The 18,973-nt window shown below is 21.7% G+C and overlaps 1 protein-coding gene across 2 annotated transcripts; it reads left to right on the forward strand.

Moving 5' to 3' along the window:
* The first annotated feature begins 11,743 nt into the window (after positions 1 to 11,743).
* Positions 11,744 to 18,679, forward strand: LOC105361448 (uncharacterized). 2 transcript variants are annotated; one of them, XM_011498625.1, is made up of 9 exons: positions 11,744 to 12,442; positions 12,961 to 13,606; positions 13,780 to 14,432; positions 14,863 to 14,961; positions 15,046 to 15,202; positions 16,024 to 16,410; positions 16,659 to 17,163; positions 17,353 to 17,787; positions 18,006 to 18,679. In XM_011498625.1, exons 1-9 carry the CDS (start codon positions 12,057 to 12,059, stop codon positions 18,569 to 18,571), a joined length of 3,834 nt encoding a protein of 1,277 aa, XP_011496927.1. In that variant the 5' UTR covers positions 11,744 to 12,056; the 3' UTR covers positions 18,572 to 18,679. The 2 variants fall into 2 exon arrangements, with proteins under 2 accessions (XP_011496927.1, XP_011496928.1); XM_011498626.1 differs by having other exon boundaries at positions 17,356 to 17,787.
* The last annotated feature ends 294 nt before the right edge of the window (positions 18,680 to 18,973 follow it).

Consider the following 18,973-nt stretch of genomic DNA (forward strand, 5'->3'; position numbering starts at 1 on the left):
TTTTTAAGTTTTCTGTCGACCAAGAGAAATTTTTTCTATTATTTATAATAGTGTTTGGATGATCTAAAATATTTTAATATGTTATTATTTTAATTAATTAATCACGAAAGTTTAAATAAATTGTCAAAAAAATATAATAGCTTACTATATAATTATATTTTTTATTAAATATTAATTCAATTTTATTTAAATCAAATGTATGAAATTATAAATTAATAAATGATACAATAAAATAAATTTAAAAAATACAATAAATAATGTATTAACATTTTTTTACTTATTTTTTGTGCATTCTAGGTTCTGCAAACATATTGTACGTACCAGGTAATACGTATATTGTTCCATCTTGGAAGCCTAAGAACAGTGTTAATTCCGTATATTTATCTTTTCGGTGATTAATTTTTACAAATAGAAAATTATTTTTCTGATCTGCACCATAATAATTTACAACGTTTGAATCCTATTAAAAATATATATTTCATTAGAACGTGTAATTATGTTGTATAAGAATAATTTTTTTAATACTATTATACAAAGATTAAACAAAAAATCGTATTATAGTTACAATAAAATATAATTAGATTACAAATACATTTTTATTTTATCCACAAAGTATCATATAACCATAATTTTAAAATCCAAATTAATATTTACAATTATAAAGAAAGTAAGGTTGTATATATACCGCAAGTAGTTTTCTGAATAAAATTTATAATTGTATTATTTTATAAATAAAAATGTATATTTTTATAGATATAAGCATGTATTTAATAACATTATCAGAAATTTGTTTTCAAATTATAAAAGTACTTGAATACTGTTAAGTTAAATAACTAAAAAAATATAATTTAAAATCTAAACTACTGATAATACTAAAAGATAAAATGTTAAATAATATAATTTTTCAATTTATGGTATTTAATTTATAATAAAAATGTATTTGAAATAATTCATTCACACAAAACAATAATATTTTATTTTTATAAGAAAAAGTAATTTTTTAAAAATTAAAAAAATAAATAAAACAATAGGATAAAAAGTAAATTTTAACAAACTGTATTCTATTATTTATAAATATGTTTTATATGATTTTAATATAGTAATAAAATTTTGAAAAAAATGAATTAATTATTATTAATTAATAAATATTTAATAACGCTCATAATACAAACATTAAATAATTGTAATAATATAAGAATCAACCTTACGTTGTTATTTTCATAAACTCCATCGATTAATTGTTCATTTATGTTACAAATATTTTGAACGTCTCCAATTTTGTTCTTGTTTTTTCTTAAAATCCAATATACGGAAAAGCATTGGATCATCTCAAATATCCAGCCTTTATTGCGTAAATTTTAAATTCCATTATCATGAAAAGGTTACAAATTATAATGCTTATGAACTATGCTATTTTTTTCGTATATGATTGACGAAACTATACTTAAGCTCGTAATGAATTGATGCTACAATAATAAAAGTTTATATAGTATATAAGATATAATATAATAAGAGATTTAATTCATTTGTCATAAAATCTGTTTGCACGCGAAATAATTTAATTATTTATAATTATTTATGCATATAATTATACAAACTATTTCCTTTTATTCTACTATGCTATTTATATTTCGATTTTTAAGATATACTTACAAAAGTTTTACAAATTAAGTTTAAAAAGATACTTAATTAAGCTGAAAAAATGTAAACTCGTAATTATTCTTTCATTTAAACAAATTTACTTATCCTTTTATTAAAATGAGTTGCTTTAATCACCTTTTATTAATTAAAGTAGTATTTTATAATTTTTTAAAAATAATATATAATTTTTAATAACAACGGTTTGTACTTAGAGTGCTTTATATTTTATAAACTATAAGAAATATTTCATTTATAACGATTTTCATTAAAAATTTATAATAGCATTTATTCATTTTCTTAAAAATTGAACGATGAATTTCATACATCGATTTAATTTGATACATCAATCTAATACGATGAATTTACGGGTTGTAAAGATTTATTGATTCATACATTCAGTATACATTTTAATAATACGTAACGTCACTGTATTTAGTAATATAATAGTATATAAGTAATATAATACTATTGGTATATTTAACTTTTTAAACGTTTAGTTTTTATTCATATAAAATAGGAGATCGGATTTTATTTTTTAATTATATTCACAATAATATCAATAAAAATTAATTTTTTTATATGAACAGACATCTTTAATATTACATTTAATTCAAATTTTATTCATATATACTTAGTAGATATGCTATATAAATCTTAATATTATATATAAAATCCAGACATTTGAAGAGACTAGAAAAAAGTTTATATATACTTTCATCTTATATGTAATACTTAATCGGATAATATATAATCAAAATATTGAATGAACCATTATTGTTTTACATTATTAATTTTCTTATATAAATTTAATATAACAAGTCAAATTATGTTTTATATCTTAAATATAGATTAAGAAACTTTAAATATATTCAAATTATATATTATTAAAATTGTATAATATTAATGATAATATAATTCAATTTTACTTATAATAATTCGTATTATTATTATGTTAAAGTAAAGAAAAATATCACTAATTAGACTTCAATCTAAATCGTACATTTAATTCATATAAATTAATGAAATGTACATATTTATCAATTATAAAACATAAATGACTGTTGGTTGTAGTTTAGAGAAATCTTAATTATAGCTAAATATTTATGTAAAATTATTATGTAACTGCGTAATATTTATCTATGTACAATGTATTCAACTTAAAAAGAAGATATTAAAATATAAAATGATTTGGATAATTGATTTAAATGATAAATAAAGTAAATGATTCATTATATGCAGAAAAATGCTTAAATTACTGAACTTTTTTAATTAAAAGATATTCTTGTGTATAAATAATTTTTTTTAATTTCTTTTACTTTCAATTCTATTACTAATAAAAATTTTAATTGATTTCTTATATTGTCTTTAAATATTTAAAAATTGCGAGAGTTATATATAGTCTCTTAGTTTATACCTACTGTACAAGTAATCTATTCAATATTTATTGTATGTATTGTAATATGATAAATCAATATTTAAGAAAAAGTTATAAGGTAAAAAGTTATGATGCCTTTGACTTCATAATTGATTAAAACGGTAAATTAATCTTTTAAAAATATTCAATCAGATAGGAAAATGTATATGCTTTAAGAAAAAGCTATAAGATTCGAAAATGCTTCTTTTATCAATCGTCCTTGATAATCTTATGAATGTTTGCCCAATTAATATAATACATAATTCCATTATATATTAAGTATTTATTAAGCTCTTGAGTATTTACTTGTATTCAGTATTTACAAAGCTCAAACTATATAATGACTTGACAATTCTGTGTTCAGCTTTCGCTTTTAATTAGTTTGTCAAAATATATAATAACATTTTAATTGGATTTTTAAATCTATTTTATTAGTATACTTGCCTAATCGTGCGATGAACCATAAAGATGAGAAGAAGAATGTGAATATTTGGAACAGCTGGCAGATCCACACCGCCTTTAAATATTTATTAGAAGAAATATCAATTTTTTTTAGCTTTTTAGCTTTTTTTCCCTTAAAAACACAATTTTAATTTTTATTTATCTTGTTAAATATATTGATTCATATTCAAACAACATATTTGAAACAAGTGTTAATTATTCAAATCGTTGTAGAATAGAAATTAATTCAATCTTCATTAACGATGTTCTAAATCAATTCTGATTGTAAACAAGTTTAAATAGTATTCATTAATTTATGATTTAATTTTATAACTTACTTATTTTATAACTTAATTTTATAAATCAATAAATTAATGTAAAGTAAATAAACTGAATTATTGTAAATATTAAATAAATTCAATCTCAAATTTTGGATAGTATATACATAATGTTTTTATTAGTAATTCTTTATTAGGTCACAAGAAAAGAACAATAATAATAATTTTTCAAGGTGATTTTGCGAATTCTAATAAAAATATGTGCCATATCAAATTATATATATTTTAATAGTATGAGTACTTATACAAAGATTTATACTATATTTAATAATTTACAAAATGTATTAAATTCAATTATTTTTTTATTATAAAAATATCTTTAGTTCTATTAATTTCATAAAATGATCATATTTATAAAAATCTATTTATTGAACATTTTTATTATACCACTGATTACTATCTTGTGTCAAAGTATAGTACAATAATTATATAAAAATAAATACAAATTTTAAATACTTACTTATTTAAATTATAATAATATTTACTTATATAAATTTTTATAAAATTTATATAGTTGCTTCAATATTATTAAGTATACTTTTAACATGTACTTTAATTATATTATAAATTTTATTATGAACTATTAGTATAATAAATTTAAATGAAAGAATTAAAAATTAATGTTATATTTTTGTTTTTATTTATATAGTTTTACTAACTTTAAGTAAAAGTTTAAATCATATAAAAATAAAAGTTTTAACATATTTAAATTTTACTAAATTTTACATGATTGATTTACATCAATAATATAAGTATTATTATAAATAATACTTATTAATATAAATAATATTCGAAACTAATTCTTTTATATTAGAACATATGCGATTTAAACAAAATTATTTTTATTATTACAATATTTGAGCTTGCTTGCAACGATAAATTAATTTTTATATATATCAATAGTTATATTTGCTAAAAATAAACATTTCAAAATTTATATTTACAATTGGTTTGTTAATATTTTATATAATAAAAAATATATGGTACTGCTATATATAAATTATATATTTAATATTCTATTCTGGGAATTATTTTTCTACCAAAATATTCAATTTCCATTTTAAAATTTTTTTTTTAATTTTCTATACTATGCCTTTTCGATAAATAAAATAAAATAAATATTAAAAATGTATTTTTCAATTAGAGTCTTATGTTCGTTAGTACAAAAATAATTGAATTTAAATTATAATGTCAACAATTTTTTAACACATATTTTTTTTATTTAAAAAGAAAATATTTTATATAAAAAAATGATGTATTCATACAAAATTCATTTTAACATCTTATATACTTTTCATATATGTGTTTAAATTTGAAAAAAAATGATTCATTTTCTTATTATTTCTAATTAATATAATTTTAGTTTATAGTTTCATATAAATATAATTTCATATAAATTCGTTATTTGTCTCAATTAATTCTTCTTAATATTACACTGTATTATAAGACACGTTATCAATTACATTAAAGCACAGAATTTAGTTTTGGAAATTCAAATGCTGTACCTCTAAAGCTGCCATCTTAGCCAATAGTATCATAAATTAAACTCTTAATTAATATCGATTTAATCTAATAATGTACACAGTAAGTAAAAAATATGGAAACTCGCACGATAGAACCTACATGAAGACTGACTGAATGCATAAACCAACGTATAAGAGCCGCCACAAATTGTCGCACACGTTAAAGTATATTATTACACACATGCACATTTTCAATCATCCAAGATGCCAGCATTTAAGCGAAATCGTGATAAAACTTATACTCTTTTTACATGAATCATGACGGTGATTGCGATGAATTTTTTAACTTTCTGATACATACCATTAACGATAACTTAGTAAATACGTGTACACACAACAAATGAACTACGATATGTGAATTATAAAATATGCTGCACTAATCCTTAATTATTTACATATCGAAATATTTAAAAAAATTGTAATCCGCTTATCAATTTGCAAAAAATATTCCAAATATGTGTTTGCGTAGTAAGGCTATATATACCATCCATTTAAAAATTTATAATATTGATTTTAATCTTATTAAGAAATAACGTATTGTTGTAATGAATAAACACCTTGGGTATGAATTTATTTGTCATAAGAATATTATTTAAAACCTTTATAATTTAATAAAATAACTAATATTCTTATTTGTAATTTTTTAGTTCATACAAATACGTCAATTATTTCATATACTAAAGTATAAGTTATATTAATTAGTATTTTATTTATTTAAAGTTTTATTTGTTATTAGATTTCGTCCTTTCAGAATATAATAAATATACATATACACATATACAAATACATATAAACATAGGGAAATATGAAAAAAATAAATAAATTAGGTTTTAAAGAAAATTAGAAATTATTTAAAACGAACTTGTAAATTTCGTTTAATTTAATAAACACTATATTAATGAACTACTCGCTGAAAACTTATTGTATATTATTACAAATACTTATAAATTGAAGATTTATCATATAATAAATGTTATTACAATATAAATATATTATATATAAATTAATTTATGTATAAATAATTGCATTGTTTTCTTCGAATATTAAGGTACAAATATTGTTATACCGATTCCAATAAAAATCTATTATATTATTAATATAAAAAGTATAACAATATATATTAATATTATAATTTTCTATTAAATTTTTTAATGCTTGTCTTTATTTTATCAGAATATATAAAAAAAGTATCTTTGGATTAAAGTATAAATATCTTGATAACTGCTATTATCTGAACTTTATAATAATAATATTTCTATCGTGACAATCAGTAAAATCTAAGATTTTGAATAATAAAGTATTATTAAAATAAAAACTATGTTTTAAGAAAAAAGATAGTATGAAAATTTCTCGTTTACAAAATATTTTGAAACTTCCTAATAGATAATTTCATATTGTGAGTAAATTGAAAACATCATTCACCAGCTTAATGTATTTTTTTATTTGAACTATACTTTTTATCTAAGTACTTATAACTGATATAAATGTACAGTCTGTTAAAACAATATAATAGTGAATTTCTACATAATATAATATATTTTAAAAATGAACAAATTCATTATTTAACAAAATAATATTTATTATTATATATTTTATAATAGGTAGAAACAACTTTTAAATAAATATTTTATAACTTCTAATTAAATTCATTTTTAACCGTAATCCGAAAGATGATGGAAATATTAAAACTACTAATCCAGTCGTTATTTGTCATTAGTAATATAAAAAAAACTTATTTAAACAATTTGCAAAAATTTATTATAATACATTATTATGATTATATGTAAGAAAATTATTATAAAAGATATTCTCGTAAAACATGAAAGAATTTTATAATAATAATATACATTTATATATATTGAATTGCTATATTGATTATGCAATTATTTAGTGAACGGCAATCTTAATAACGTAGTAAGAAACCATTTGAATATTCAATAGTTGTTCATATTCTAAATTATATGCAATATAAAAATATAGTTAGCAAAAGATAGAAGATAGGCAAATATAATAAAACTAGAAAAAATAGCTTAATCAATACACATATATGTACAGATATACTGTTAATGAAATTTCGGTTACATTAATGCAAATTTTCATGACTTTTTTCTTTTTTATTGTTTACCAATATTCCCATCTTTGAAAATTGTAATACACAAGTATATTATTTTTTGTGGTTTTTGATCGTAAACAATTTAGAATATCAAAATGAAATTGTATATAAATTGATGATATATTATTTATAATATATGATATTAATATTTAGCACATATGTATTTAAATTAAATTAAAAATTTTATTGTATAATCAGAAATTATTAAAATATAGAATATGACTTTATTCTACTATTTTTATTTTAAAATGTGTTATTATATTTTTATTAATGAAATGAAAACTATATACGTTTGCAGTAATATTTTATAAATGGTTTAAAACTAAAGCAAATTGTTTTTAAAGTAATAATAATTTTTCGAAATTTTCCTTTTTAAAAAATAAATTCTTTTTAACATTAATTTCATTATTACACATAATAACATTCTTTTTAACATAAATCTCACTAAATTTATCTAAAACTATAGTAGTTGAAATATACTTTTTTTGTTATTATGTAAATTAAACAATTTTCATAATTTTAATAGATAATTATATTTATAAAGTTTTTAAAGAATAATTTTAATGAATTTATTTGATTTTCTAAATTTTTTAAAAGTATTTATTGATTGTATAAAAGTACAGCGTTAAGTAACAGCGTCTTATAGTTAGGCAAATTAATATATAGTTTTATATAAAATTAAGAGTAAAACTAAAGTTTATTTATTCAATTCAAAATAAGTTACAAAAACCATAATTTAAATTTTTATAAATATTATAATTACATGATAAAGCGAATTCTCAGTTTAATAGGTAATATAGTAGGTAGACCTAATTATACATCATAAATATTGATTAAAAAATACATAAAAATATTGTATTGATGATTGCTTATACCTCGAAAATATTTACAATATATTAGGTCATTTAACTATAATTTGTTCGGTGTTACGAAGGATAAATTATAAAGCAAAAAATCTTTTAGTGTATTAAGATATATTTAATAATACCATTACATTAGAAATTGTACTTGAATCCTTAAAAAAAATTAAGAATTTATTTTACTTCATTTTGTGCATAATTTTACATAATTTTGTATTATTAATTTTTTCTTAGTTTAATATTATTAATATTATAAGGTATTTGAAAAATGCAGTTTCAATACAAATGAAATAAAATAAATTCTTATTTTTTTTATAATACAAAAGTATTAATTTATTACATACTAAGTATTGAAAACAAAGTATCAAAATATAATTTTATATTTATTAATTGTTAAATTGTTGATGAATAGATTTAATGCACCATTTATACAATACATTTTCAAACATTTCTGAAAATATGATTTTACCAATTTAATCTATTTTAATTATTGTTATATAAATAATAAACCTACTAAAAAACTTTAAAAAATTAGTTTTTGTTACCAAGCATTTATAATATATGATAAAATGGGTATTATAGAGCGAGAAATTTTGTTTAGTAGCCCCATATGGTGAATTAGTTATACATTGTTTACTCTGATCATTTTCAAAACTTAAATTTTTTTTTTACAAAAAAAGTCTTTACAAAACTTTCTTTCTCAACTTTAGTTAATTGCAGTTATAATAATTTTAATTATCATATTTAATTATCATTTGTTCCAATATCGGATAAATAAATAAGCATTTTTTACTGTACAATTATTATTATCGAGAATTGTGTCTGCTAAATATTCAGGATACTTGAACAGGATTTTGTATTTCTTATTTGATATTAAATTAAGGATTGCACATTAAATATTTAATAAATATAATAAACAGCTTATTGTCGTCATAGTTAAAATACAAGCTTCTGTGCCTTTATTTTAAATTGTAGAATAGTTTTTTATTATAAAGGTATAGTATTATTCCGTTGATTTCTCTTTATCTATAATCTATCATATTCCATATATAATTCAACATGAGTAGTAACTTTGAAAAAAAAAATTTATATGTAAAATTTAATCCTATAGAAAGTTAAATACTATATTAATTAGGTTAAATAGAAATAAACAATAATATTTAAATTCTAATTTTTCAATTTTCATTTTAGTAAATAAAGAAATTCTGTATCGAATAAAATATAATTATAATTATAATAATCTAATTATAATAAATAAAATATAAGATATAATTTGTTGTAAAAAACAATTAGAAAATAATTTAAGTTATAAAATTTAAACTTGTTTTATAATCTAAATTCTTTTATAATCTAAAATTAAGTTTAGAAATACAATAGAATATTCAAGATATTTCAATTTTTATACATAAGTATACATTAATTAAAAAAAATTGCAACATACGGATTGAATCTCAATTGATATTCCAATATAATTTTATAGATAAAGTTTAGTAAGTAGATTGATAAAATAAAATTTTTTTATTCTTTAAGTAAATCAATTTTTTACTTGTATTGGTCTCTTCTTTGGATGTTGCTGACAATATATAACAGATATGTTTGTTCGGAGTCAATTAGATATTGATACCAGCTTTTGGAGAAAATTGCTCTATTAACTAAAAATAAGTAAATAAAAATACTAAATATTAATAAAGAATATATAATATCTCATAAATATTAAATTGATTAAATATTAGTATTGGACTTTAGATGGATAAATAAATAAATATATGTATATTTATTTATTTTATTTAATAAAAAAAAGAATTATTAATTCTTTGTTGAATTGTTGAAAAAAAAAACCTATTAACAACCTATTATATAACAACTATATTAAACTCTAATAGTTTTAAAAATCTCTATATTCTAAAATCATGTTTCATTTTATTAAGAAAAATAAAATATATTTTCTTATTAAAATATTTTTAGAAAACTCTAATATATTTATATTTTTATACGATAGTACGCAGTAAATCAACAAATATAATATTACAAAAAATATTAATTTAGTAATTAAATTTAGTTCACAATAATAATAATATTTTAAAACTTACCATTTCTTGTAAATTTTGAGTTGTGTAAATATATATATAATGAAGATGTATTTATTGATATGAAGTCTACTTATTTTAATATAAATGCAAGTAATAGAATAGGCTTTTCAATAACTTTGTTACCGACTGAGATTAAATGTAGATATAAAATAATTGATTGTGCTCACATTTTTATTACAAAATTATTTATGCAAAAAATATTTCTAATGACATTAATATCATTATAATATAAATTTATTTTGCATAATATATACTTTTGTCTATAAAAATAATGTATAATCAATAATAAATTTATCTAATAATCGTGTATATATATAAATTTTGTTACAACTCAAATTTTTATTGGATTTCCTTCTGGATATGATCATTATATTAATTAATTTATTTTACAACCACATTTTATTTGTGGATATTGTTTTTATCTTAAGAATTATAAATTAGTGTTTGATATCAATGACTTAAAAATAGCATTATTAAAGTACAAAATACTATGAAAGATTAAAAATTATTTTATCTCAGCCAAAAATTTCTATTAGATAAAAGATAAATGTTATTATTTAAAAGATATAAACCTTTTGATATAAACACTGACATTACAGTGTTTAATACTATATGAATATTAATGATATTCATGATGAATATTAATAATTTAATACTATATGAAAAAAACACAAAAGAATGAAAGGGGAAATTAAAATAAATACACTTTTTTATAAGAACCGTTAAATTTTATTTATTAATCGCAACAATTGTAATTGGAAATACCTTTTGTTAGCTCTGATTATTCATTTTTGGTGTCAGTGATCTATGTTTTATTGCGTTAACTTGAAAATGAAATTAAAATGTTTTAAATTGCAGTCTTCTTAATTTTATCGTTATGGAGTAGGTGTTCGATCTATTCTACTTGCACTCTGTCAGGTAAGTAGTTGAACGCTTGTTGATCGTTTTGCTAAAGATTTTATGAATTAGTGTATCTACTACAGTATTTTATTCTTACTGTACAATAAAACATTTGCTTATATAAATATTTTAGATGAATAATCTTTTACCGAATATTATATATAATTAAATTCTTATTATTAACACAATGGTCTCATTATGATTTTATTGAATATTCGCGCTTTTTATTTTTAAAAGAAGAAATTAAACAGAACTGGACTTCTTGACTATAATTGCTTAAAAGATTAGCTTTCTACTTACTTCAGACAATATAACCATACCTAAGTTTGGTACCCCTGTTTCGTCCATAGTGTATGTGCAACATAAAGAAAATTAATTGCTTGCAGTCAACAATAGCGCAGAGAATATAAATGCATACACAAGCACATATATACGCATCTAGAGAGAAAGAGAGAAAGAGAGAAGCAAGAAAAAGAATAGAAAAAAGAAGTATAGCTTGCGCGTCTTCCATAATAAATGCAACATAATCAAACGTAGAGGGAGAAAAAATTTTTCGCGCGCCGTCCCCGTCGGCATATTGTATATCAGATATAAGCAGCATGCAAACTTAACCTCTTTTTGAACGCGTAAATATCTTGTGAAACAAATATCCATCTTTCGAAAATTTCACGCGTAGAAATTTGAGAGGAAAAGAGAATCAACTTACTAACAAGAAAAACGCGTTCGCAGCTGCACGATGGCAGAAATCGGTGGCGCGAGCGTGTTTACAAATGGGAATAGCGGTAGTAGAGATCTTTTACAACAAGCGTTTCAGCAAGTTGTCGACGAAGATGATCAAGATAATGAGTTTGTGGCATTTCTTCAGAACGATGCAAGTGACGCTCAAGTTATTCAATTAACAGCAGAACAAGCTGCAGCACTCGGTATAACCATAAAATTCGACGATCAGTCTTCAGAGGCTAACACTACAGATTTCCAAAATTGCAGAGAATTAGAACAATCGCAACAACAAAGTTTAAGCCAAGAGGAATCACAGCGGATTATTAATGAATTGACTGAAAGTGGATTATTAAAACATAATGGAGATGATACATGCGCTACATTTGATGGGTACACACAAAAGTATGTATTTTTTGTTTATTTTATTTCATGAATGTTTAGTAATTTATGTAATGTGTTATGTAGTTGATAATCATTTTAAATTATTATACAGTATTAAATAAGTAAATACATAAATTTATTATTGTGATATAAAATGATTGATTATTTCCATTTACATAAACAAATCTAAAACAATTAAACAAATATACAAATGTTATTCTTTATTGTTAATTAAGTCAGTGTATCATAAGTAGTACAAATGATATAAATTTTAACAAGGTTATAAAGTACTTTTTATTATTTACTATAATTACCTGATTTATTTACTACAATTCAATTGTAAAAAATAATATTTTTTTATAATTTTTCTAATATTCGTTTAAAATTTATAAAAAAATGTTTTCTATTTATTCACTTTAATAACAAAATTTTCTTCTACATATTATTTGATTTAGTTTATTATGAATTATATTTAATACATTTTTTAATTAATCAAAATTAAAATATTAAATTTAAAAACTATATTAATATTTTTACAGTGCTCATAATGAGAATTATCAGCAAGAATCAATTGAATCCAGTTTAACATTAAAAACAATAGAAAATTTTAATCAAGATGAAGAAAACATAATTACAGAACAAACAAATAATATTGTTCAAGTTCACATAAATCAAACAGAAGATAAATTAGAACAAAAAGCTTCAAAAAATGCTGAAAATCAATGTGATAGAAATTTTTTACAAAATACAATTCAAATCAATATATCTTCAGCTAATACCCAAACAAATAACAGTATTACTGAATCTCAAGCACAAATATTGCAAAGGTTTCCTGTGATTTTACCATCTTCTCAGTTTATTATCAAACCAGCTCAAACAGTACTTACACCTGTTAAGAATATTAGAATATTACCTAATACAACTAAAACTTCAAACACTATACATACTTCACAAAATTCTTTACTTCTTCCAAAAACATCACTATTAAATACTATATCTCCACAATTAATTAAAGCTATGCCTGCAGGGACACAATTTCTTAGTACAACAAATAATATATCTACACAACTACTAAATACCTCACAATTGTTTTCCAAAAACTGTGATAACAATGATCAAGAAATGAATGAATCATTATATGCAATGGAGAACATGAATAATGCACCTGCATTAACACAAAATTTGGTGAGTTGATAAACAATTAAAAGTGAATAATAAAAAATTATTTAACCCAATGTATTTTTAATATAAAATAAATTAAATAATTTTATATATTAAAAAAAATTATAAGCATACTGTATTGTATTTATTAAAAATAAATATATAAAGTAGTAAATTTATATATTTTTTGTTTGTAGATTTGTCAGTCTACTGGAAAGTCTGTACAAAGTCAAATTCAGCAAAAAGGAAATCTTCAACAATTTTTTACCCCCATCTTGAAAACAACTTCAAATTCCCAAACATCTGTAAAAACTATGTCTTTATTGAATAGTAATACAATTAAACAAAATGCAACTACTTCTACTATAAAGTCTATCCAGTTTCCTACACAATTATTGAAAACTACATATATAAAAAATCCAATGGTATCTTTAGCATCGTCAAAAAATACTAGTACATCAGTGATATTCAGAACAGCTCCAGCAATGAAGACTGATGATTCAAAGTCAACTTCCGTTTCAACTTCAAAAATTAGAACTCAGTCTTCTAATACACCAGTGTCGATCCTGAAACCTCAAACAAAGAGCATAAATAGTATTTTATCGAAACAAAATTATACAAATACATTTATAGCCCAAAAAAATTCTATCAAACAGATTGAGTTTTCAGACACTATAAAGCCTTTAGTTACTGCAAAATTAAAACAGAGTATGAATTCTATAATAAAAAGTATTAAAAAAAAAATACCACAAAAGCAAACTATTACTAAGCTAGAGTCAGATATAAACAAACCATTGGGATCTAGTGAAAATCCCATCCAAATTGTACAACAAGGTCATACTTTTCATAGGTAAAATTTAATTTATATGCCATTCATTTAGAGCTTAAAATAAAATGAACAAATTTATTATATTTTATAATAAATGCTTTGTTTTAATAAGTTTTTTTTTAATTTGAAAATTGGTGTTTATCAGATTTATATAATATTAACAAATATCAATTAAATTATTACATAAAAAGTTTGTTACAAAGTGTAAAAAGTATTTAACATAAATTTTTAATTACATAGTATTGAACAGTACTTTAAATTTTTGATAAAATAAATTCGTTTATTGTTTTTATTAAAAAAAAAAATGTTTATTTCTTTATAAAATAATTATAAAAAATTGAAAAATATAAAAATTAAAATTGAAGTACCAATGGCTGCATACTATGAAGTTGTTTTCACATCTAAAAAAAGGAACAAAACAAAAAATTGATGCAAAACACTAATTTTGCAGTATGCAACGTTTGACGCAGTCTCAGTTGAAGCAGATAGCTCAGGTTCTGCACCAACGTAGTCAAGAATCTTCGAATCCTAACGAAAAAGTCGTTTATAGGTATAAAACTATCCAAGTTTATCAAAACATAAAAATTAGAATGAACACTTAAAAATGTTGATAGTGCAAATATTGATTCCATAGACTGGTTTTTCCTGACGAAATGGATCTAAGAATGAAGAGTCCAAGTTCATTACTAAAAAATCGGGGAGGTAAGCGGGGTAGGCCAAAGAAAAATGCTATAAGACCGCCTATCTTAACTAATAAACTAACTCCTGAAGAAGAACAGGATGACGGGAAGGTAATACTTATACGTTTTTAAGACGGCATAAACTTAGAGATAAAAATTACTATTCATTTTTCAATACTTTAAAATAATTTTATATGAATTTTAATATTACAATATATTGTAACAAAATAATCACACAAAAATTACATTGAAAATATTTATATTGCTTGCTAAAAAATTTATAGTAAAATATATTATATAAATTTTTAAAATTTAAAAAAACCATAATAATATTTAATATTATTAATGTTTATTGTAATAATAAAAAAGATAAATTGAAGAAAGAACGGTATTTTAAGCGTCTTACTTGAGAATTAAAGTATTAATGAAATTCGATATTTGTTTTTTTAATGTTAATTACGAATAATTATAATATTATCAATATTAGTTTTATTTTTATATGAATTTTTATTTTTATACTTACGCGTACGAAAATGACTAAATTTATTCTAAATATGATGAAGTATCTGTAGAAGAAATTTAAATAAGTTATTTTATTTTATTAATAACACAATATAGATTTTTATACTTTATATGTTAATCGAGTCAAGAATGAATAAATTAGTTTAATTAAGAACTAAAATATTTATTAAAGTAAATACAAAAAATTATTTAAAGTTAATATAAAAATATTATATTAAAGTTTTACTATTGATAGAATTTAAGAAGTGTTTAACAATTCTTACGAATTTAATTCAAAGTTAAATATGTATTATCAATTCATGAATATGTTTTTAAGTAATACAAAAGAAAATTGCTTTTATTAATTTTTACATCATCGTTTTTTATTATTATTGCGATCGAAATAAATAATCAAATTTACTTATACACAGGATGAACGGAAAAAGATTGTGGCGCGTACAAGATCCGGTAGATTGTCCAGGCCTCCTAGACACATGGTGCGCGATTATAAACATCTACATCACTTAGATTTTATGCAACCAGACATGGATGACTCGGATGGTGGCTATAGCGATTACAACACGAGTGGAGGTTGCATTAACAGCAATAAACTCGAGGAGGAAGATGGTATCCAAAGGACAGAACTGCTAGCAGGTTTGGAGGTGCCGAAGCGTAAGATATCCGATCACTTTAGGTGTCCCACATGTAGCAAAATCTACTTAGGCAGAACAAGAATGGCCAGACATTTCGAAATGCATCCAGATCATGGAAGTCCCGATCAACTACCGCCACCGACTATCGAAGCCGAATTGAAACAGGTATGAGTTTTCAATTATTCAACTTTGAACAATAACATTTTATGTAAAAATAGGATAGATGTTTTATATCGATGCATTTTAATTTAACTTGACACATAGAAATGACTTGTAGAAAAAAAAAATATATATATATTTTAATATATATCACTCAAAAATTTAAAAACTAAATTTTAATTTATCATTTGAAGTTTTCAATTACAGTATACCAATAATTAATTTTTAAATATTTATAATTAAAATTAAAATAGACTCCACCTCAAGATCCATTGAAAAGAAAAGGCAAAAAACGTGGTCCTTGGGCGTATGTCACTCCCGAGGCAAAGTCTGAGCGACGTCAAATGAAGCTTCAAGAAGCAATATCTGTGTGTGAAGGAGCGGAAATTGCTAAAATCGCTGGCAAACCAGTAGTCAATTCCCTTTCGCTTTTTGATCTCCTTATCCTCAAGTCTGAAAACAATGTTCGGACGTTTCTCACAGAAATTAAGGAGCTTGTTGAGCGTATACGTGAAAAAACCGGAACGATGTTATCAGCGGCAAATAACGAGGATAAACTTAACGACGATGTAGTAGATTTGAATGAGGAACTACTATGTGATGTACTCGCTCTCAATTCCGGATTTTATAGAGTCAATGAAGCTTTGAATATCGAAGAAATAGATACGGAAGAAAGGAATTCAAATGAAAATTTTGAAATGGAAAGTAGCACTGAGCCGCCTCTTAAAGTACAGAAGTCAGAAACTGTATTAGAGGAAGGTAAATAAAATAGTATATTAAGTGAATATTTTATATTTATCTAATCCATACTGTGAATCTGCATATAAGTAGGAAACCCCTATTATTTTTTAACTTATACGATAGTTTTTTTTATTTTCTTTCATTTTATTTGTATATTGAAAAAATTATTAATTTTATTTTTAATTCTTTTTCTCTTTTATTTACAAGTAGCTAAAGACAATTTAGAAGAAAGATTATCCAGTGGATTTTCAGAGAGCTCTGATCTTAGTGTCTCAGATTTTCTAAATGAACGAAGAATAGATTCTATGTCTGTTAATTGCCCAGAAGTTTTGAGCGCTCTTACCCTCATGCCTAGGAATAATTCAAGTCCAGTAAATGATGTTTCAAAAGTTTTAACTTCAGGAGCTGAAGTTGAAACTACAGATAACCCTGGGTTCCAGAAATTAAATATTAACATTTCGTCAACTCCAAATTCCAGTTTTATGAATGAAGTTACCTTCACTAAATTGGGAGAGAATTTGGACTCCAGTTGTACAGATGTTTTTACAAAATTGAATGGTAATTATGACCAAACCAAAGTAGATAACCTGCCAAGAGCATTTATAAAATTGGAACCAACCGAAGAAGGATTTATAAAATTGGGTAAGAAACTAATTTAAGTTTATTTGATTATTATGAGTATTTAAAGTAATTTGATATTATATTTGATTCGTCATTTAATAATATTTCAAATTTAATAAAATATACATTAATTCCTAATAACTTATAATAACAAAATTATTTATATTTATTAATTATGTGAATTAATGAAGAAAATTAATTAGAGAAAGTAAACAATTAAGAATCTTTTTCTGTATTAGAAAATGGAATATTTGGAGCGTTTCGTCAGGAAATTGAAGGATTTGGAAAAATACAGAGTAATGGTTTTCATTACGTATCCAGTGGTGTTTCAGATACTTTTAATAATAACAAAGGTTTTAGGAAATTAGTACCAAAAGCATCAACAATGACAGTACTTGATAATGAAGATTTAAAAGTGATCAATAATAATAGCGTCGTTGAAGTTGACGAGAATTCTGTTCAGATAACAACGAATAGTAACAACAACAATATCGAATCTAATATTTTTGAAACATCTAATAATTTAGACATAACAAAAATTACGAGTTATGATATCGGACATTTAGATATTCTCGATAATACTGGCGTTATGGACAAAAATCTTATGATTGATGATAAATTTGTAGAGCACATGGAACTAGCTGATAATTCCAATATGGTAGATGAAATAGTTTCTGAAAGACTGAAGACTATGATACCAGATAATTTATTAGAAAGTAATTTATTACATGGAAATGGAAATTTAGTTACAGAACTTGATTTTGAAGAACTGAGCGAAGAATTCAATAGAAATACTAGAAGTTGATAAAGAGGTTTAAATGTTCTTTTTACTTAAAAGAGGTAAAGTTAATGGGAACGAGATTATTTTTCCGTAGCTAAGCAAAAGTAAAAAATTAAATTTAGAATTTATAGAATCGTGTCAAATTTATTTGTATACTTATTGTTCTAAGAAATTAACATATAAATATATGATTTTACAAAAAAATACTTTCTTTATATCAATATATTTTGAAGTTTTAAATTTTATTTTTAATTTTATAACAATTATAATAATATTAAATACATTTTGGTAAATATTAAAAAAAATTTTTCTTAATTTTGTATTAAAAATAACTTTATTAGAAGGTAATTAATGGTTAATAATTAAAAATTATATATTTATTTTTTAGAACAAAAGTATTTGCATTTTCATTGTTTAAAATGTAAA

The sequence above is a fragment of the Ceratosolen solmsi genome, unplaced genomic scaffold (assembly GCF_000503995.2).
Source record: "Ceratosolen solmsi marchali unplaced genomic scaffold, CerSol_1.0 scaffold30, whole genome shotgun sequence".
Lineage (NCBI taxonomy): Eukaryota > Metazoa > Arthropoda > Insecta > Hymenoptera > Agaonidae > Ceratosolen > Ceratosolen solmsi.

Coding starts and splice junctions, on each gene's coding strand:
- LOC105361448 (XM_011498625.1), top strand. CDS start 12,057: ATGGCAGAAATCGGTGGCGCGAGCGTGTTTACAAATGGGAATAGCGGT. Junction 14,962..15,045: donor AACGAAAAAGTCGTTTATAG/GTATAAAACTAT, acceptor TTGATTCCATAG/ACTGGTTTTTCCTGACGAAA. Junction 16,411..16,658: donor TCGAAGCCGAATTGAAACAG/GTATGAGTTTTC, acceptor AAATTAAAATAG/ACTCCACCTCAAGATCCATT.